Genomic DNA, 18856 nt, shown 5'->3' with positions numbered 1-18856 from the left:
CCGTGTCCCCTACATCAGCAGGCGGACTCTCAACCACTGCGCCACCAGGGAAGCCCTCACTGTCATTTTTGACATATATTTCCCTGATGGTCAGTACTGTTGAGCATCTTTTCATATGTTTATTAAATAGTTCTATATCTTCTTTGGAGAAATGTTTTTCAAATCTTCAGTCCATTTAAAAAACTGAATTACTTGTTTTTTTACTACTGAATTTCTATATTCTGGATACAAGTCCCTTATCAGATATGTAACTTGCAAATACTTTCTCATTCTGTGGGTTATCCTTTCACTTTCCTGTTGAGAGTTTCTTGGTTTCCTTTGAAACACAAAAGTTTTAAATTTTGATGTGGTCCAATTTTACCTGTTTTCTCTTCTGTTGCTTTCATTTTCAAGATCATATCTAAGAAACCATTGCCTAACCCAAGGTCATAAAGATTTATTCCTGTGTTTTCTTCTAAGAGTTTTACAGTTTTAGACTTACATTTAGGTCTATGATCTATCTTAGGTTAATTTTTGTTCTTGGTGTGAAGTAGGAGTCAAAATTCATTACTTTCAATGCTGTTGACCAGTTGTCCCAGTACCATGGGTTAAGACTACTCTTTCCCTCACTGCATTGTCTTGGCACCTCTGTTCGAAGTTTACTTCCTATTCAATCCCCTCCCTATCTGAAACACTTAGCTGCTTGCCCTTAGATGATCTCTTAACTAGATTCCTTGCTTTCAACATACTTTCACCATTTGATTTTTTTTTTTTTTAGTTTTAGGTGTACAACATATTGTTTAAAAAAACCTTTTTACTGAAGTATAGTTGATTTATAATATAATATTAGCTTCAGGTATAAAACATAGTGATACAAGTTTTTATAGATTATACTCCTTTTATAGTTACTATAAAATATTGGCTATATTCCCCTGTCCTATATAATATATCCCTGTAGCTTATTTATTTTATAAATAGTAGTTTGTATTTCTTAACCCCCTACCCCTATCCCGAACCTCCCCCCTTCCCTCTCCCCACTGGTAACTACTAGTTTGTTCCCTGTATCTGTGAGTCTGTTTCTTTTTTGTTATATTCACTGGTTTATTTTTTTAGATTCTGCATATCCATGATAACTAACACATTGTCTCTTTCTGTCTAATAAGCATAATACCCTCTAGGTCCACCCATGTTGCTGCAAATGACCTTATTTTATTCTTCTATATGGCTGAGTAATATTCTATTACATATATATATATACCACATCTTCTTTATCCATTCATCTGTTGATGAACACTTAGGTTGTTTTCATATCCTGGTTATTGTAAATAATGTTGCTATGAACACTGGGGTGCATGTATCTTTACAAATTAGTGTTTTTGTTTTCTTCGAATATATACCCAGAAGTGGAACTGCTTGATCATACAGCAGTTCTATTTTTAGTTTTCTGAGGAACCTCCATACTGTTTTCCATAGTGCCTGCCCTAATTTACATTCTCACCAGTGTACTAGGGTTCCCATTTTTCTCCACATCCTCACCAACACTTGTTATTTGTAGACTTTTTGATGACAGCCATTCTGAGGGGCCCAAGGAGTCCTGGGGCTGGTGTCACACAGCTGGTGGGTGGGGATGGGGCCCAGGGAATCCCGGGGCTGATGCCCACCCATCAGTGAGTGAAGCCAGGTTCTAGGGCTAGTATCGGCCAACTGGTGGGCAAAGGCAGGTCCTGGGGTCTCTGGCTGCAGGGCGCAGGAGTTCCAGGGCTGGTGTGGAACCACTGGTGAATGGGGCTTAGGCCCAGGGGGTGCTGGGACTGGTGCATACCCACTGGTGTGTGAAGCTGGCCCCAGGGCTAGTGCCAACTCAGAAGTGGATGCAGCCAGGTCCTAGGGTGTCTGGCTGCAGGGCCCTGTGGGTCCTGGTGCTGATGAGCTAGAGGGACGGTTCCACAATGACTCTTGCCAGCACCAGTGTCCACATGGTAGAATGAGCTCCCCTAATGTCTGCTGCCAATGTCTATGTTCCTCAGGTGCACTCCAGTTGTCTCCTGCCCCCTCCAGGAGGCTCTCCAAGATCAGAAGATGGGTCTGATACAGGTTCCTTTCAAATTACTGCTTCTGCCTTGGGTCCCAGAGGGTGTGAAATTTTATGTGCACCCTTTAAGAGTGGAGTGTCTATTTCTCATAGTCCTCTGGGTCTTCAGAAAGTGAGCCCTGCTGGCCTTCAAAGCCAAACATTCTGGGGACACGTCTTCCTGGTGCAGGACCCCTGGGCTGGGGGGCCTGATGTGGGGCTCAGACCCCTCACTTCTTGGGGAAAACCTCTGCAATTTTAATTATCCTCCCATTTGTGGGTCGCCTATCTGGGGGTATGGGTCTTGACCATGACTCCACCCGTCCTACCCATCTCACTGTGGTTCCTTCTTATTATCTTTAGCTGTAGATCTTTATGCCTCCAGTCTTGCTCATTAATAATTGCTCTGTAAACAGTTGTTAATTTTGGTGTACCCGTGAAAAGAGGTGAGCTCAGGGTCTTCCTACTCTGCCATCTTGGCCAAGCCTCTCTCTAACTTCTCTCAACCCTTTAATTCTTTAATATAGAAATATTCACTTAATCTTTCATGTAATCTTTTTTCAGAAAATAGAAAAGCAGAGATGACTAACTCATTCCTGAGTATTTATTCATTTCTCAAAGATTTATAAAAATATGTGCATTTTCTAAGGGAGAACATCTGAAACTAAAGAAAGTTGTGGGTATGTCATGGGTGGGAGGGGTGGAACACAAGACCCTCTGGATGCAACTACCATCTCAAGCTACAGACCTGCACTTGCCAATACTATAGCCATTATACACACAACTACTGAGCACTTAAAATGTGGCTAGCCTTACCTGAAAGGTGCTGAAATTACAAGATGTGCATCGTTTTTTTAAGACTCAGTATGGAAAAAAAAAAAAAAAGTACAGTATACCAATTTTTAAATATTAATTACATGTTGAAAATGACAACATTTTGGATATACTAAGTTAAATGAGATCTATCATAAAATCCACCCATATTTTACATTTTTCAATGTGAAGACTAGGAAAATTTTAATTACATTGTGGTTTGCATTATATTGCTACTAGACAATGCTGCTATTTGATCTCCTAAGAGTGACTTGGTTGAATAGATTGGCCTCCTGTGAAAATAAGTTTTACTGGGTATAACTAAGTACACCAAGCCCTTATCTGGCAAGACACAATATCTGTAACTCCAGGTTATTGCCAAAAGCATACAGTCTCAAATTATCTCGGTCACTTACTACTATTCCAAAAGTTCACTTGGCTCACCTCAAGGAGAATAACTTTCTCTCATTCCTTTGTCAGCGTTTCTTAAAAATGTGATGCCAGAGGACATGTCCCTCCATTTCAAACATGCATTTTTAAACATACATATTACGGGTCCCATCCCAGACCAAATGAATCAGAATCTCTGGTAGTTGGGCATGATCCAGTTGATTCCTCTTTACAATAAACCTTAAGAGCTACTACTCTAGATCAGTGGTCAGCAAACTATGGCCTGCAGGCTAAATCCAGCTAGCTGCCCATTGTTGTAAATAAAGTTTTACTGGAACATAGCCACACCCATTTGTTAACCTACTCTCTACACCTGCTTTTGCAATACAGCTACAGAGTTGAGAAGTTGTGACAGAGATTCATGGCCTGCAAGGCCTAAAGCATTTATTTATCATCTGGTTCTTTGCAGCAAAAGTTTGCTGACAGTGCTCTAGACAGTCTAAATTTTATTCTGTAACAACTCAGAATACCAAAGGAAAGATATCTGAAAGTATAGTTTTGCAGACTCGGAAAATGAAGTCAACTGAACTATGCTTTAGCATAAGTTTCTGGACTTACAATGACAGGTCTATTTTTAAAAACCTTCAAAAACGATTCCTGGAGGGATGGTTGTTGAGGACTTCCATTCTGTCATAGTCCCTCTCTGATGAGGCCCAGAGGCAACAGAGCTCTGTGTTCCCAGCACAATAGTTAACATGTTTGAAAACCAAAGACTTATGAACTATATACTCATCTTATCGCCATGTATCTTTTTTTTTTTTTTGCGGTACGCAGGCCTCTCACTGTTGTGGCCTCTCCCATTGCGGAGCACAGGCTCCGGACGCGCAGGCTCAGAGTCCATGGCTCACGGGCCCAGCCGCTCCACGGCGTGTGGGATCTTCCCGGACCGGGGCACGAACCCGTGTCCCCTGCATCGGCAGGCAGACTCTCAACCACTGCGCCACCAGGGAAGCCCCTCCATGTATCTTTTGATGACATTTTTCTGGGCTAGTACCCCCCTCACTCAGGGCAAAAGAAAACTGAAGCACAAGAAGAGTCCAGCTACAGAATGGAGTTTACACTGACCTTCTTTCTAGACAGGAGTTCCATACTTGCCTGAGTATTACAACTACCATGATGAGTTGGTGTGACACTTTTAACACTCAAAAAATCAGATTCTGTTTTCTCAACATTCAGAATCTTTTCCTACTTTGCCTAAGTTAATGAGATACAGATCTGTAGTAAATAACCTAACATTTCCCCACAACTGACAAAACCAGGCAAAACTGTAGAAAGGAGAAATGTACTTAGCTAATTTAAGTGTCTTATTTTATTTTCCTTATTTAAAAACTAAAAAGGTATTAGGTAAAAACAAATGTAATGTGATACGGTCAAATTACACCTATGGTCTCAAATGATCTAGCTTCTACCTTAAGAAATCATAAAAAGAAGAGCAACTTAAACCCAATGTAAGCAGAAGAAACATTAAAATAAGAGCAGAAATCAGTGAAATACAAAGCAGAAAATAAAAAATATCAATGAAAAGAAAACCTGGTATTTTGAAAAGGTCAATAAAATTGTTAAACCTCTAGCCAGGCTGACCAAGAAATAAGAGAAGACACAAATTACCAATATCATAAAAATGGGCCACCATTACAGATCCTAAAATATTAAAATAAGAGAATGTCATGAACAATTTTATGTCTATAAATTTGAGTTTAGATAAAAGGAACTAATACTTTGAAAGATACAAACTACCAAAGTTACCAAAAAAATCTCCAAAAGCTAACGAAGAAGAAATATATAACCTGAATAGTCCTATATAAAATTAAAGAAAATAAATTTATAGTTAAAAGTTTTCTCACAAAGAAAACTCCAGGGGCTTCCCTGGTGGCACAGTGGTTAAGAATCTGCCTGCCAATGCAGGGGACACGGGTTTGAGCCCTGGTCCAGGAAGATCCCACATGCCATGGAGCAACTAAGCCCGTGTGCCACAACTACTGAGCCTGTGCTCTAGAGCCTGAGAGCCACAACTACTGAAGCCCGCACGCCTAGAGCCCGTGCTCCGCAACAAGAGAAACCACCACAGTGAGAAGCCCGTGCACTGCAATGAAGAGTAGCCCCCACTCGCCACAACTAGAGAAAGCCCATATGCAGCAATGAAGACCCAACGCAGCCAAAAATAAATAAATAAAATAAATAAATTTATTAAAAAAAAAGGAAACTCCAGAACCAGATGGCTACACTGGTGAATTCTACCAAACATTTAAGGGAGAAATATCTTCAGTTGTACACAAACTCTACCACAGAACACAACAGGGAAGAATACTTCCCAACTGCTTGTATTGAGGCTGGTAGCTTTCCTTACTCCAAAACCAATAAAAACACAAGGAAAAAGTACTAACCAATATTCCTCATGAACACAGAAACAAATATCTTCATAAAACATTAGCAAATCAATCCGGCAATATATAAAATGAATAATACATCGCAACTAGGTAGAATTTATCTTGGGAATGAAAGGCTCTTCAACATCCAAAAAGCAAGAAACTGACCATACCAACAGACTGAAAAGAAAACTCGTATGATAACCTCAATCAATACTTACAAAAAAAGCACTGGCAAAATCCAACATCTATTCATGATTTTAAGAAAAGCCTCTTGGGCTTCCCTGGTGGCGCAGTGGTTGAGAGTCCGCCTGCCCATGCAGGAGACACGGGTTCGTGCCCGGGTCTGGGAAGATCCCTCATGCCGCGGAGCGGCTGGGCCCGTGAGCCATGGCCGCTGAGCCTGCGCGTCCGGAGCCTGTGCTCCGTAACAGGAGAGGCCACAACAGTGAGAGGCCCGCGTACCGCAAAAAAAAAAAAAAAAAAGCCTCTTAGCAAAGTTAAGTATAGAAGCGAACTTCCTCAACCCAGTAAATAGCAAAACAGAAATACAAGGGAACTTCCTTAACCTCATAAAGGGCATCTACAAAAACCTTACTGCTAACATCATACATAATAGTGAAAGAATGCTTTCATTTAAAATTTTGAATAAGGTAAGGATGCCTGCTTACTGTCCCTATTCAACAACACCCTGGAAGTCCTAGCAAGTACAATAAGGCAAAAAAAAGAAATGAACAGCATATAGATCAGAAACGAAGAAATACAACTGCCTCTCTTCACAGATGAGATGACTGCATAGAAAAATGCCAAAGAATCTACCAAAGAAGTTCCTAGAACTCTAGAAAAGGTAAAAGTTCACTATTTTTAAAAAAAAAAAAAACAAAAATCAATTGTATTTCTACATATTAATAGACAATCAAAAACTGAAATTTAAAAAATACCATTTACAATAGCATGAGGAAACATAAAAAATATACTTGACTAGAAATCTAACAAAACGTGTGTAGACTCTGTATGCCGAAAACTACAAAACCGTAATGAAGAGATACATCACATTCATAGTCTGGAATACTCAATACCGTTAAAATGTCTATTCTCCCCAAATTAATCTGTAGATTCAATGCAATCCCAATGAAAAATCCTGGCAGATTTTTTTAATTTGACAAACTTATTCTAAAGTTTATATAGAGAGACAAAGGAACTAGTCAAAATAATTAAAAATAATAATAGTAAGTTTGGAGGATTCACACTACCTGATTTCCAACTTAATATAAAGCTACAATAATCAAGGCAGAAGTAACTGGCAAAGGATAGACACACCGATCAATAGAAGAGACTAGGGAAAGACCGAAATATATATGGTCACTGATTTTTGACAAAGGGAGAAAGCAATTAAATGACAAAAGGATAACCTTTTCATAAATGGTTGTTCAAAAAATTGGACATCCGTATTAAAAAAAAATCCCCTAAAAGATTCTTAATATACAAAATTTAATTAAAACAAAAACAAAACAAAACCTTCCAGAAGAAAACAACAGGAAAGATATTTGGGACCTTAGGTTTGGCAGACTTCTCAGATACAAAACCAAAAGCAAAATCAATAAAAGCAAAAACTAACAAATTGTACTTTATCAAAATTTAAAACTTATACTCTGCAAAAGACACTGTTAAGAGAAGGAAAAAGGCAAGCCACAGACTGGGAAAAATATTTGCAAAACAATATCTATTAAAGAACTTGTATCCAGAAGATATTCAAAACTCTCAAAACTCAGTAACAACTTCTGTGCACCAAGGGACACAATTAACAGAGTAGAAAGGTAATCCATGGAATGGGAAAAAAAACATTTATGAGTCATATATCTGATAAGGGGTTAATGACCAGAATATATAAAAACTGCTACAATTCAAATAAAACCCAATTTAAAAATGGACAAAGGAACTGGACAGATGGCAAATTTTGTTATGTGTATTTTACCACAGTTTAAAAAAAAAGTATGAAAATTAATAAACATAAACCTCAATTAAAATAGAGTTGGGAGGCCAGAAGGGGGAGCACTCATGCACTGTGCTGTTAGCAGAGCCCAGCAAGAAGAAAGACTTCCTCTTCTTGCCTGCCAAGAACTCAGCCAATGACAGACTGTCACAATTCAGCCAATGAACAACCACTACACTCGGACTCTCAATTCCTCCAATGGACTCTGTTTACTACAGCCCTCCCAACTTCCTTTTCCCCTCTATAAAAGAGTTCTATTTTTGCTGGGGTCTTGCACTGTGTCTTGAAGTGGCTGCAGACCCTGAATTGCAATTCTTTGTTGATCCCAAGTAAACCCATTTTTGCTGGAGAAAAACTGGCAGTCTATTTGTTTAAGGTCAATATAAGAAAACAAAAAACCTAATTAAAAATGGGCAAAAGATTTGAACACATTTTACCAAAGAAGATAATGGATGACAAATAAGCGCATAAACAGATATTCAAAATCATTAGTCTTTAGAGAACTACAAACTAAAAACAATTCCATTCCTAGGAATTTCCCCAAGAGAAATGAAAAGCTATGTTCATTCAAAAACCTGTACACTAGAGATTTATTCACAATCACCAAAAACTGGAAACCACCCCAAGGTATCAAGACTGGAGAATGAATAAGCAAATTATTCTACATTCATACAATGGAATACTATTCATCAATAAGCACTAATGATATAAGTACATCACGGAGAAATCTCAAGTGCATTAGGCTAAGTGTAAGAAACCAGTCTCAGAAGGCTATGTATTGTATGAGTTCACCTACATGAGAGAAAAAGCAGACATATAGGTACAGAAAACACATCAGTGGTTACTAAGTGCTCAGGGTAAGCGGACGGGGTTGAGTACAAATGGCACAAGGAAAAATTTCAGGGAGATGGAATTGTTCTATATTGTCTGTAGTGGTGGTTATATGACTTACATGACTAAATGTGTTTGTCAAACTCAGAACTGTATACTAAGGATGAATCTTACTGTGTGTAAATTATACCAATAAAAATAATAAAGGTATTAAGAAAATAAATGGAATGTGGTAAAATACCAAATTACTCTATAAAAACCAGCCAATTAAACATTTATAAGGTATGATGGTATATGTTTAATCTGATTTAAATATGCTATCTATCAGCACATTTCAAACAAATTCAGGCCATACCTTACGTTTATAAATTAAAAGTTAAGGTTAGTATTATTTAATGATTTCTTTCACCATTTAGGGAGACACAAAAAAGTCTTATCTGAAATCACTGTTTTTTAATAATTAATTTACCCATTGTCTATCATGTGTAGATTCAAAGATTCACGAGTAGTCAGGTGCAGGGTGGTTCAGGAACATGATTTTCCCCCTTTCCATTTTCCTAGTAATGGATACAGCTGGTAGAAACAGTTAAGTGTAAAATATTTAAATATTCTCTAATCTCTTTCTGTACATTCTCTAAGGAGAAGGGTAATCAGTAGATTCAGCTCTCTTCAAACGGAGGAAAGGAGAGATTTATGGGAGGCACTACTTTATGTCAAGCATGAGGTGGTATAAGCCCCATTTTTAACACTGAAAACCAATGCTTTAGAAGCGCGTTTGGTCACTTGCTCATTTCTAAAGGGAAGCAGGCAGCAGTAGGATTCAAATTCAGGGCAGTCTCATTTCAGACAAAGCTCTTTTTTTTTTTTTTTAAAGCTATTGTTTAATTCTTATTCCAGAACTTTCCATCTATTTCTAGTGCCGTGTGGCATGCGGGATCTTAGCTTCCCAACCAGGGATCAAACCCGCTCCCCCTGCATTGGAAGCGCGGAGTCTTAACCACTGGATCGCCAGGGAAGTCCCACAAAGCTCTTACTCTTACCCAGCTCACTGCGATTTGCTCTCTGCCCATCTGCAATTGCTTAAGCAAGAGCTTGGCTCTGCATGTTTCAAATCAAGGAGTATCTTTTAAGATTTTATTACTCGCATGACCCTGTTCAATTTTAAACCCCAAGCCTAAAATACAAACATATATACTCAGAAAAGCTGAAACAGTTTACAATTTACACGAAAATAGGGTGTCTTTAATCTGATCAAATTTTTAAAAATAAACCACTTAATTTCTTAAGTCATGATTAAAAACAGCAATATACAAATAACAACCAAAAGGATATATGAAAAAGTAATCATGTTCACTTTTGACCTTAATAAAGAATTTATTGCAACTCGAATTTTAAACAAAGGAATATAGAAAAGTTCTTCCCCTTTCTTCTGGCTTCCTGACATCTGGCTTTCCTCTATTGTTTTCAAAAGCTGCCAGTATCCTGACCTACACACAGATTATTTACTCCAACAGAACTCACCCTGTGAAGTGTCACCGTGTGTTGTTCCCATATAGCTGTTTCCTCCATTGCTGTGTTCTGATAAAGGAAAAGAAAAACAAATAATTATCTTTTAAGAAAATGTCTAATACGGAGAATGAGAACAGCTAGCAAACAATTTAGCACAGTAAAATACCAAAATTCATACTTTCAATATTAGATACTCTGAAAAGGGCTTAATAATTATAGAAGGTTTTTTGCTTGCTTTTGTTTTTGTTGTAAGAGACAGGAAATTACACACAGGAACTTCCTTTGTTTTTAACTTAATTTGGACAGATGCCACTCTATATTCATTTCATGCCAGCTGAAATCAGTGTTCAAGCTAAGCTAATTCTGCAACTTTATACTTAACATCAGATAGAAATGAACAGAAGTTGGAATAGTATTTTAAAATATCTAAAGAACAACACATAAAACATTTAAAAGTATTCCTTAACGTTGTACAAAGGAAGGAAACATCAAATACCTCTGAACTCAGTAATTATAAATACACATATCACAGGAAAACAGATAAGACCATTTGATAGGTTTGGTCAATGGCTGCTTCAGTATCAGTTAAAACATTACTGCTCCACCTAGTTTCAATTTTACTACAGAATTATCTTCAAGCTTTGTTTATAACCCTGAAGAAAAAAAAAAGGCTTTTCTAATATACATATCATGCACACATGCCCATGCCACACACAAAAGAAAAAAGGAAAAACAAATAAACAATTCCAAACTCCCTGCTCCAAAGAACTGCCTTAAAATAAAAGTGATGCAAATTCCAATAGAGGTGCTCAAATGCCAGTGTAATTCAGGTTCTTCTCCTGAAGCTCTCTTGCTTAAGCAATTGCAGATGGGCAGAGAGCAAGTCGCAGGGAGCTGGGTAAGAGTAAGAGCTTTGTGGGATTTCTCTTACTTTTTACTAAAGAGAGAAATAAATCACTATCTAAGAGATAGACACTAAAGAATTCAAAGTAAATTTCTTATAAATTGGGTTAATTGCTCTTGGAGGCTTAAAGTAATTCAATGTCTTTTAATGTTACCATTTTCTGCAATTGGGGTTCCTGAACATGTATATCTACAATTTGTTTAAAGGCTTTTTCAGAGGTATCACAAGGCAGGGTAGAAGTGAGAATGCTGAGCATGATGCTTCCAGGACATCACTTGTCACCCAGCCTTATCAATGTCTATTCCACAAATAAGGTTTGTTTTCTACTGCACTGCTGTCACTACCATCATGAGAACATGTCCACCAAGGGGCCCTGGGCCCATTTCTCCTTTCCCACAGCAACTTTAATCGAACATTAATGCCACTTTAGAAAAGGAATCCCTATAAAGAAAGCCTGCTTCCCTAAATACAAAGCAACTAGATTAACTTTCCTGCCAGATGAATAAGAGAGGGAGAGAAAGGATCCCTCTGTTCACTCCCATAGATAAGAACTGTCAACCAGCGTTTTGTTTCAATCTTTCACTCAAGTGCAGCAAAACGTCCTTTTAATGAGACCTCTGCTGGAAACAAAGCTGTTTTGTTTTTTAAAAAAATTGACCAGCATTTATGTATTTTAAAAAATACCTCCATCAATGTGACACAGTGATGATATGAGTAATTCTGCTAAACATCAAGAGTCCTACTAAAATATACAGGATAAAAATATCTACAATTGCCAGTTTGTCCAATCTTAGCTGACTTATTAAAAATGAGAACTGCTTGCATGGCTTTAAGCCTGTCTTGCCTTGATCTACTTCTTAAACCAGCAGCACTGCTTCACTACCCTTTTAATTCCTTTCCTATCAGTGCAAACTGAAAGTGATCTGATAACCAGAGAGGACCTCCATAACATATTCTTTGGAATGAAAATTTATCATCCTCCATATGGTTTTAATGGCCACACAATTTACCATTTAGTAAAAGAATATGAATCAAATGAGGAAATTCATTTAATGTGAAGGGAGGAAAAGCAGATATGAAATGGCTTGTATATTGTTATCCTTTGTTTAAACGTGAATATGAAAAGAAAGGCTAAAAGGATATACAAAATGTTAACACAGATCATCCTCAAAGTGAAGGGATTATGGGTAATATTTTTTTCATTAGGTTTTTTTTTTTTTGCTTTCCTTTCTCCATTCCCAGTCAGAATAAACTGCCAAAATACTTTAAGCCACATTCATCAAATCCCACTTGAAACTTCAAATATCTATTTCTAACTTTGCTTTTAGGAAAAATCAAGTAATATTTAAGATTATTTTATGTTTTATTGTTAATTATAAAAAAGTATCCTGTTAGTAAGGAATTTATAGAATAAGGTCTTCATGTACAAGCTTCTAGGAGTACAATAAGAGAAATTTAGATTATTTTGTTTATATAAGGAGAAAAATAAAAATACTAAAACTGTTCTCAGCATTCCAATCAAAATTAACGTTTCTTCAAAAAAGTACACAACTCAGCCAACTCAATGGCTTCCCCATACAACAGCTCCCTTCTCTGTTAAAGCCAAACACAGCCTTATTAGCTTGATTTATCAGAAGGGAGACCAATGTGCAAGAAAGAAGCCGAGAGAACGAAACATCAAAAAGGGTGGTCAGTTAGGCTCTTAACCTGTGCACTAAAGCAACTGAATCCATAATATAAATAAATTGTTATGCCTTGCTGATCCTAATCACTTAAAACACACACACAGAGAAAAAAGTGTTCCTAGTTTAAACCATGGACCATTCCATCTCTCTCCACTCTCAGGCCTTTGGCTTCCTTCAGTGGCAAAAGCAGCAAAATTCTATCCATGGTTGTTTATATAACTAGGCAGACTTTATGAGGAGTTCTGAAGGAACTGAGAATACAAATACAGTAAAATATAATGGTAGAATCTTAGTTGACGGGATTCAAGTACCCACTGTAATTCTTTCAACTATGCTATGTTTGAAAGTGAGCATAAAATGTTGGGAGGTGGTGAAGGAGATTCTTATTAAATCACTCAGAAACTGAAGGCTAAAACGGATATAAAAAACTTTTAGTACTACTAAATGTGATACTTTAGAAATTTTGATACTTTAGATTTTAATGCTAAAATTTTGATACTTTAGAAAAAGGAGAAAGGGGATTTCCTTTGGAAGAATACCTAAAAAAACAAGTGGTCTCTGGGGTGGAGAAACAGAGAAATTGGGGCAGGGAGGTAGGGAATCTTACATTTTCACTGTGAGCCCTTTTGTAATGTTCTATTATGTTCATCTACTACTTATTCAAATAATTTTTGAAACATCATCCTTATTGTAAAATTGCTTACTTGTCATTTTTCTTACTGGAAAAAAAAGCAGAATGCATAACTGGCAGAAGGATTTTCTGGTAAATGAACAGTCTCATTCCCAAAAAATTCAGGCTTGTGGGGAGACCGCAAGTAAAAAAGTGTCACTCCTCTAAGAATGATTACAGCACTATCATTCCCTATAACTATGAAAGATGCTGTTAAACAGAAAATGAACTAAACCAGAAATATCAAGATCACAGCCCAAATCTGCCATTAACTAGGTAAGTAAGCTTAGTGTTCCTCATTTAAGGAATGGTATGACATTATCTCAAGTAAAAAGTCCTGTCCAGCTCCAAAATTCTATTAGACTGTAATTTCAATTCCAAACAGGCTGCAAATTCAATAATTAGTGAAGCACTGTAGGCATCCAGAGGAACTGTAATCGTGGCCACTGGACTCTGAGTTCTACATACACTTCTAAGTCAGTGTCAACTGACCAGAATCACAATTTCTGAAGAAGCAAAAAGCTGCATTTCAGAGAGTGCCAAGAGTTTGCTTGGTTTCTTTGTTCTAAGCTCCAGCTGGCAAAGACACTACTCAGATCACCAACTCTGAAGGGCTTCCTGCCAAAACTTAAGATCCTAATTTTAGGCAGTTTCACTGTCCTTTAGGGCTGATTACAGATCAAGTGGGGAAAAGACAGGAGAACACAAGAACGGACAAGAAGGGATGAACCTATAACTGGGAGAAGACCAAACCCAAGACGGAATAAAGCCAGTGTTCTCCAAATGAAGGAAAATCTTAACTCCTTAATATTAACTGCGTATATAGCCAGTTAAAATTTACCATCCTTATGGCTGTAATTTTAAAAACAATCCATTCATTTATTCAATCCAGACATTTATGCTAAGTGCTGTAGAGGTCAAAAATAGGTCCTTCTTCCTCCTTAAGGGCTCAAGGAGAGACTTATAACACTAGATAAATATGTATACAAGGTGCCACGGGGGATGGAGGAGACGCTGCTTGCTGAGAAGATGGGAGACTGAGTCCCCGAGAAGGAAACATCTGAGTTCAAGCTTGAAGGATGACCAGGAAAGAAAGTGGGGAAAGATGTTTCCAGAGAAGAAACAGGGTATCAGCAAGGCTGTTGATGCTGCACATAAAGCTGGCTTTGATGTGGCTGAACAGTACCATTTGTGGAATAGGGAAAGGGTAAAATAAAAAGAGAAGCTGCAGAAGTACATCCCAACAGGCCTTGTAACAAATGTAACGCTAAGGACTGTAAACTCAATGGGAAGACACTAAGGAACTTTAGGCTGTCATATTCCATAGTCAGGACTCATTCTGATGGCTGTGATGTGGAAGAGGGAGTTGAGGCAGGGAGACCAGTTAGAAAGTGGAAGTAAAGAGGGGGGAGGAGCTAAAGATGGCTGTTACAGGTTTCTGAATTGAGCAGCTGCGTGAAAAAGCCAGCAGAAAAAGAGATTACAAATTCAGTTTTAGTCACCTTTAATTTAAGGTGCCTGTGGAAATACTGAAGCAGAGATATAGGCAGTAGGCAGGTGGATATAGGAGATCTGGCACAGATAAGGATCTAGGAGTAATCAACAAAGTAGTATTGAATCCAAGAGAAAAGATCCAATTACCAAAGGACTAAGATGACCCTGTGCACCACAAATGTTCTGAGCGGAAAAATGAAGAACCTAAGGAACCTGAAAAGGAACAGCCAGTGAGGAACTAATACAAAAATGTCATTTATTGTCCAGAGAATACATCAAAACAAAATATAAAAATGGAAGATACCATAAAAGAATAAAATTTTCATATTTTTAAAACTGTTGGACCCTTACATATCAAATATATACTTTAAATAGTTTATTCAGTACTACCTCTTAAATAAAGCACACTGAGCACTCTTTCCTGATGACTCGTGGTCCCCCACTAGGAATATAAAGTAGCAAAGAGAGAGGTAACACTGGTGGCACTGAGTTTTTCTTCTGTATGTAAAGCTGTTATGCTGAATTGTTTCTGAATTCTCCTGCCCTCCAAAGTGTTTTGTTTTTTGTTTTTGTTTTTTTTTGCTTTCCATCCAAAATAGAAAGCAAGATTACCTACTGAGATAAGGTTGAGCCAGGAACTTAAGTACAACCTAAGTTTTAGTGAATAAAACAAATGACCCCTGCCCCTCTTTGACCTTTCAGTTAAGCATTTAATTTCAAATGTGATCACTGCTATGCAAACAAAGAAAGAGACTAGTGTATGTGCTAAAAGGTGGGGAAAATATACATTTGGATTGATCTGAAGGGCTGTCAAGTAAACTCTCAAAATGGAGATGTCCTGTCCGAGAGAGTAAAAATGATAAATCTGAAGTCAAATGAAGAATGGTCTTGGAGACACTCAGGGAATTCAACAAATCTCACAAACAGGATAAGAACTCACTAAGCATAAGAACTAAAAATAATGATCAAAGTAACACTGCAGCAATTGTGGGATGACAGCCTCAACAGAAAGTAAGTAAATCGAGCACCTGACATCCCACTATTCTCAACACCAGTTAAATTTTCAAATACTTTATTGTGTGTTCACTCCTTGGCTGACAATTTAGGAGACAGACGATGAGATGGATAGGATTAGAAAATATTAAGAGCTGGAAGAAAGACACAGGTGGGCCTAGAATTTTTTTGGTTGATCAAAGCTAGAGATTTGCTTAAGTAAGTTCACAGATAAATTGCTATATTTACCAATATCCTAAGATCAAAGTGAAAGTGTTACCAAGTCCAAGCTCGCTCTGCTCACCACATGACAGACAGGCCAATGAATCGGAGACGAGGTGTTCAGGCAAAGGAATACGACGTTATTCGGAAAGCTGGCAGACGGAGAAGATGGCAGACTAGTGTCTCTGAAAAACCATCTTATCGGGGTCTGGATGCCAGTTTCTTTTATAGAATCAGAGAGGGAGAGGCAGTGAGGAAGTAAAAGGGCCATCAGTCTTGCAAAACATCTCCTGGAATGACCAGCCCCTGTGAGGGGATGTGTTCGTTTCTTTTTTTCTGGCAGCCAACGACAGGTGGGCAGGGTTCCCTGAGGCAGGCCATTATGTGTGATTATAATAACAAAGGCAACAAAAAGCAAAGGTTAAAGTCCAAGAAACGGATCCAACGTGGAGTCCGATTTAGCTCTTCCCTGTTACAGAAGAATATCAGCTTAAATAAGTTACCATTAAACCTCGAGAAATTCTCATCAGGGACAGTTACAGATACCCTCGAAAACTTAGTGCTTTCCAGTTATCAAAAATAAAACTTTTTAGGTTGGCATTTTCTAATGGCTGAAAGTGGATAAAAGACCTTTCAAATTTTTTCCAGGTAGAAAGGGGAAAGGAAATGGGGTAGCATAGATGAGGAAGTGATATTTCTGAGTGTATCTTTTTGTGTAGCAGTATTGTTCCATGATATATTATCCTCCACATATCCAGAAGTCTTTCTCCAGGGGTGAGGGGAGAAATGGGTAAAAAATTTAAACTGTTTTGCGTGTATACTATAAGTGTAGAAATAATAGATAATGAGAGCTGGGTTCTATTGCTGGAGGAAAAAACTATAAATAAGAAAAGGAGGGAGGCTAAACTGAACTCTATGATGTGAGATCGGAATCTGAGGTATCAGTATAAACCCGTGGTTTTCAATATACATGCAGATAGATACAGAAATAAGAGTCTTGTAGATATGCATGTGCCTACAGGATTCCTAGCTCTGTCTGCTGAGAGCCTAGAAGCAAGAAAAACTGCAATGAGCACAGCTAGCATGGAGATCTTAATTTCTAAATACTAGTCTTTAATAAAACAAACCAGAATTTCTCAGAGAAGGGGTTGGTTGCAGGGCTGGGTCAGGGAAAATGCAGCATGAACCTGGAATATCATGTGGCACTAGAAATGAAGGCACTGCTCAAAAAATTATGGGGGTTTGTCAAGAGAACACAGGAACCAGCTTGAAAGAGCTTCTAAAGGCCAAAGCTGGAATAATGTGAGCAACAAAATAATAACATTAGACTTTAACCCACAGAATGATAACCCCTGAGTCCATACTGATGTAATCAAATAAATAAATGGGAAAGGGGCAGCTCTTCATTAGAGTGGAATTTCAATTAAATGTGAAAGGAAAAGGGAAAACAGAATAACCATCAGCCAAGCTCCAGAAACTGTTGCAGATAAAGATCCACCCACAAATGGTAAAACTAGTGGGTGAATGTTTGAGGACTAACAGTTAAATTAAGCACAGCCCCAAATTATCTCCTCCAAAATATTTTTAAATTACAGAAACACAGTAACTTTACAGTGGAGAAATACCATCTTAACCAAGGTAAACACTACCAATAATAGGCAGATCAATATCATGAACCCCTTGAGATGATGAACAACATGGTTTTTATAGCATTCTTGCCAAAAATGCACGACCTCATTCCAATGATGAAAAAACATCAGACAAACCAAGTTGAAGGGCATTCTAAAAAATAACCAATCCTCTTCAAAAAGTCATAAAAGACAGAGGGAAAACTGAGGATCTGTTACAACAGAGTCAGACACCAAAAAGAAGTAACAACTAAACGCAAAGTGGAATCCTGGAAGAGAAAAAGGAAGAACTAGCAAAATTCAAATGTGGTTGGTAATTTAGTTATTATTGGATCATTGTTCATTTCTTATCCTTGATAACTGTTCTACAGTAACAGTTATGTAAAACGTAAGGGGAGTGGAATGAAAGATATGAGAACTCCAATATTTTTGCAACTTCTCTCTAACATTAACTCAAAATTTAAAAGTTTTTCCATAAACAAAACAAAAAGACAACTTACAGACTAAGAGAAAGTAGCTGCAAATGAGGTAACCGATAAGGGCTTAATTTCTAAAATACACAGACAGCTCACAAACCTCAGTATCAGAAAAAAAACCCAATCAAAAAATGGACGGGGGCTTCCCTGGTGGCGCAGTGGTTGAGAATCCGCCTGCCGATGCAGGGGACACGGGTTCGTGCCCCGGTCCGGGAGGGCCATGGTCGCTGAGCCTGCGCGTCCGGAGCCTGCGCTCCGCAGCGGGAGGGGCCCCAGCATGGCGAAGCGGGTTCGTGCCCCGGTCCGGAAGGATCCCACACGGGTTCGTGCCCCGGTCCGGGAGGGCCATGGTCGCTGAGCCTGCGCGTCCGGAGCCTGCGCTCCGCAGCGGGAGGGGCCCCAGCAGTGAGAGGCCCGCATACCGCAAAAAAGAAAAAAAAAAAAAAAAAAAATGGACGGAAGACCTAAATAGATCTCTCTCCAAGGAGGACATACAGATAGCCAAGAGGCACACGAAAGGATGCTCAACATCACTAATTATTAGAGAAATGCAAATCGAAACGAGAATGAGGTATCACCTCACGAACCTGCTGCAATGGCTAGCATCAGAAAGTCTACAAATAATAAATGCTGGAGAGGGAGTGGAGAAAAGGAACTCCTGTACGTTGTTGGTGGGAATGAAAATTGGTGCAGCCACTATGGAAAACAGTACGGAGGTTCTTTAAAAAACTAAAAATAGGGGGCTTCCCTGGTGGCGCAGTGGTTGCGCGTC

At 38.3% G+C, this 18856-nt stretch overlaps 1 protein-coding gene across 7 annotated transcripts in view; it reads right to left on the bottom strand.

Annotated features, from left to right (window-relative positions):
- Nucleotides 1-18856, bottom strand: part of TJP1 (tight junction protein 1) — a 118022-nt gene that overhangs the window by 81268 nt on the left and 17898 nt on the right. For all 7 annotated transcript variants that reach the window (XM_024129732.3, XM_028494967.2, XM_024129726.3 and 4 more), the window contains exon 2: nucleotides 10025-10081. In XM_024129732.3, coding sequence (XP_023985500.1) covers nucleotides 10025-10081 — 57 coding nt within the window. The remainder of the gene's footprint in view (nucleotides 1-10024; nucleotides 10082-18856) is intronic.

This window comes from Physeter macrocephalus, chromosome 11 (genome assembly GCF_002837175.3).
Source record: "Physeter macrocephalus isolate SW-GA chromosome 11, ASM283717v5, whole genome shotgun sequence".
Lineage (NCBI taxonomy): Eukaryota > Metazoa > Chordata > Mammalia > Artiodactyla > Physeteridae > Physeter > Physeter macrocephalus.
This window is presented reverse-complemented; position numbering and strand designations above follow the sequence as displayed.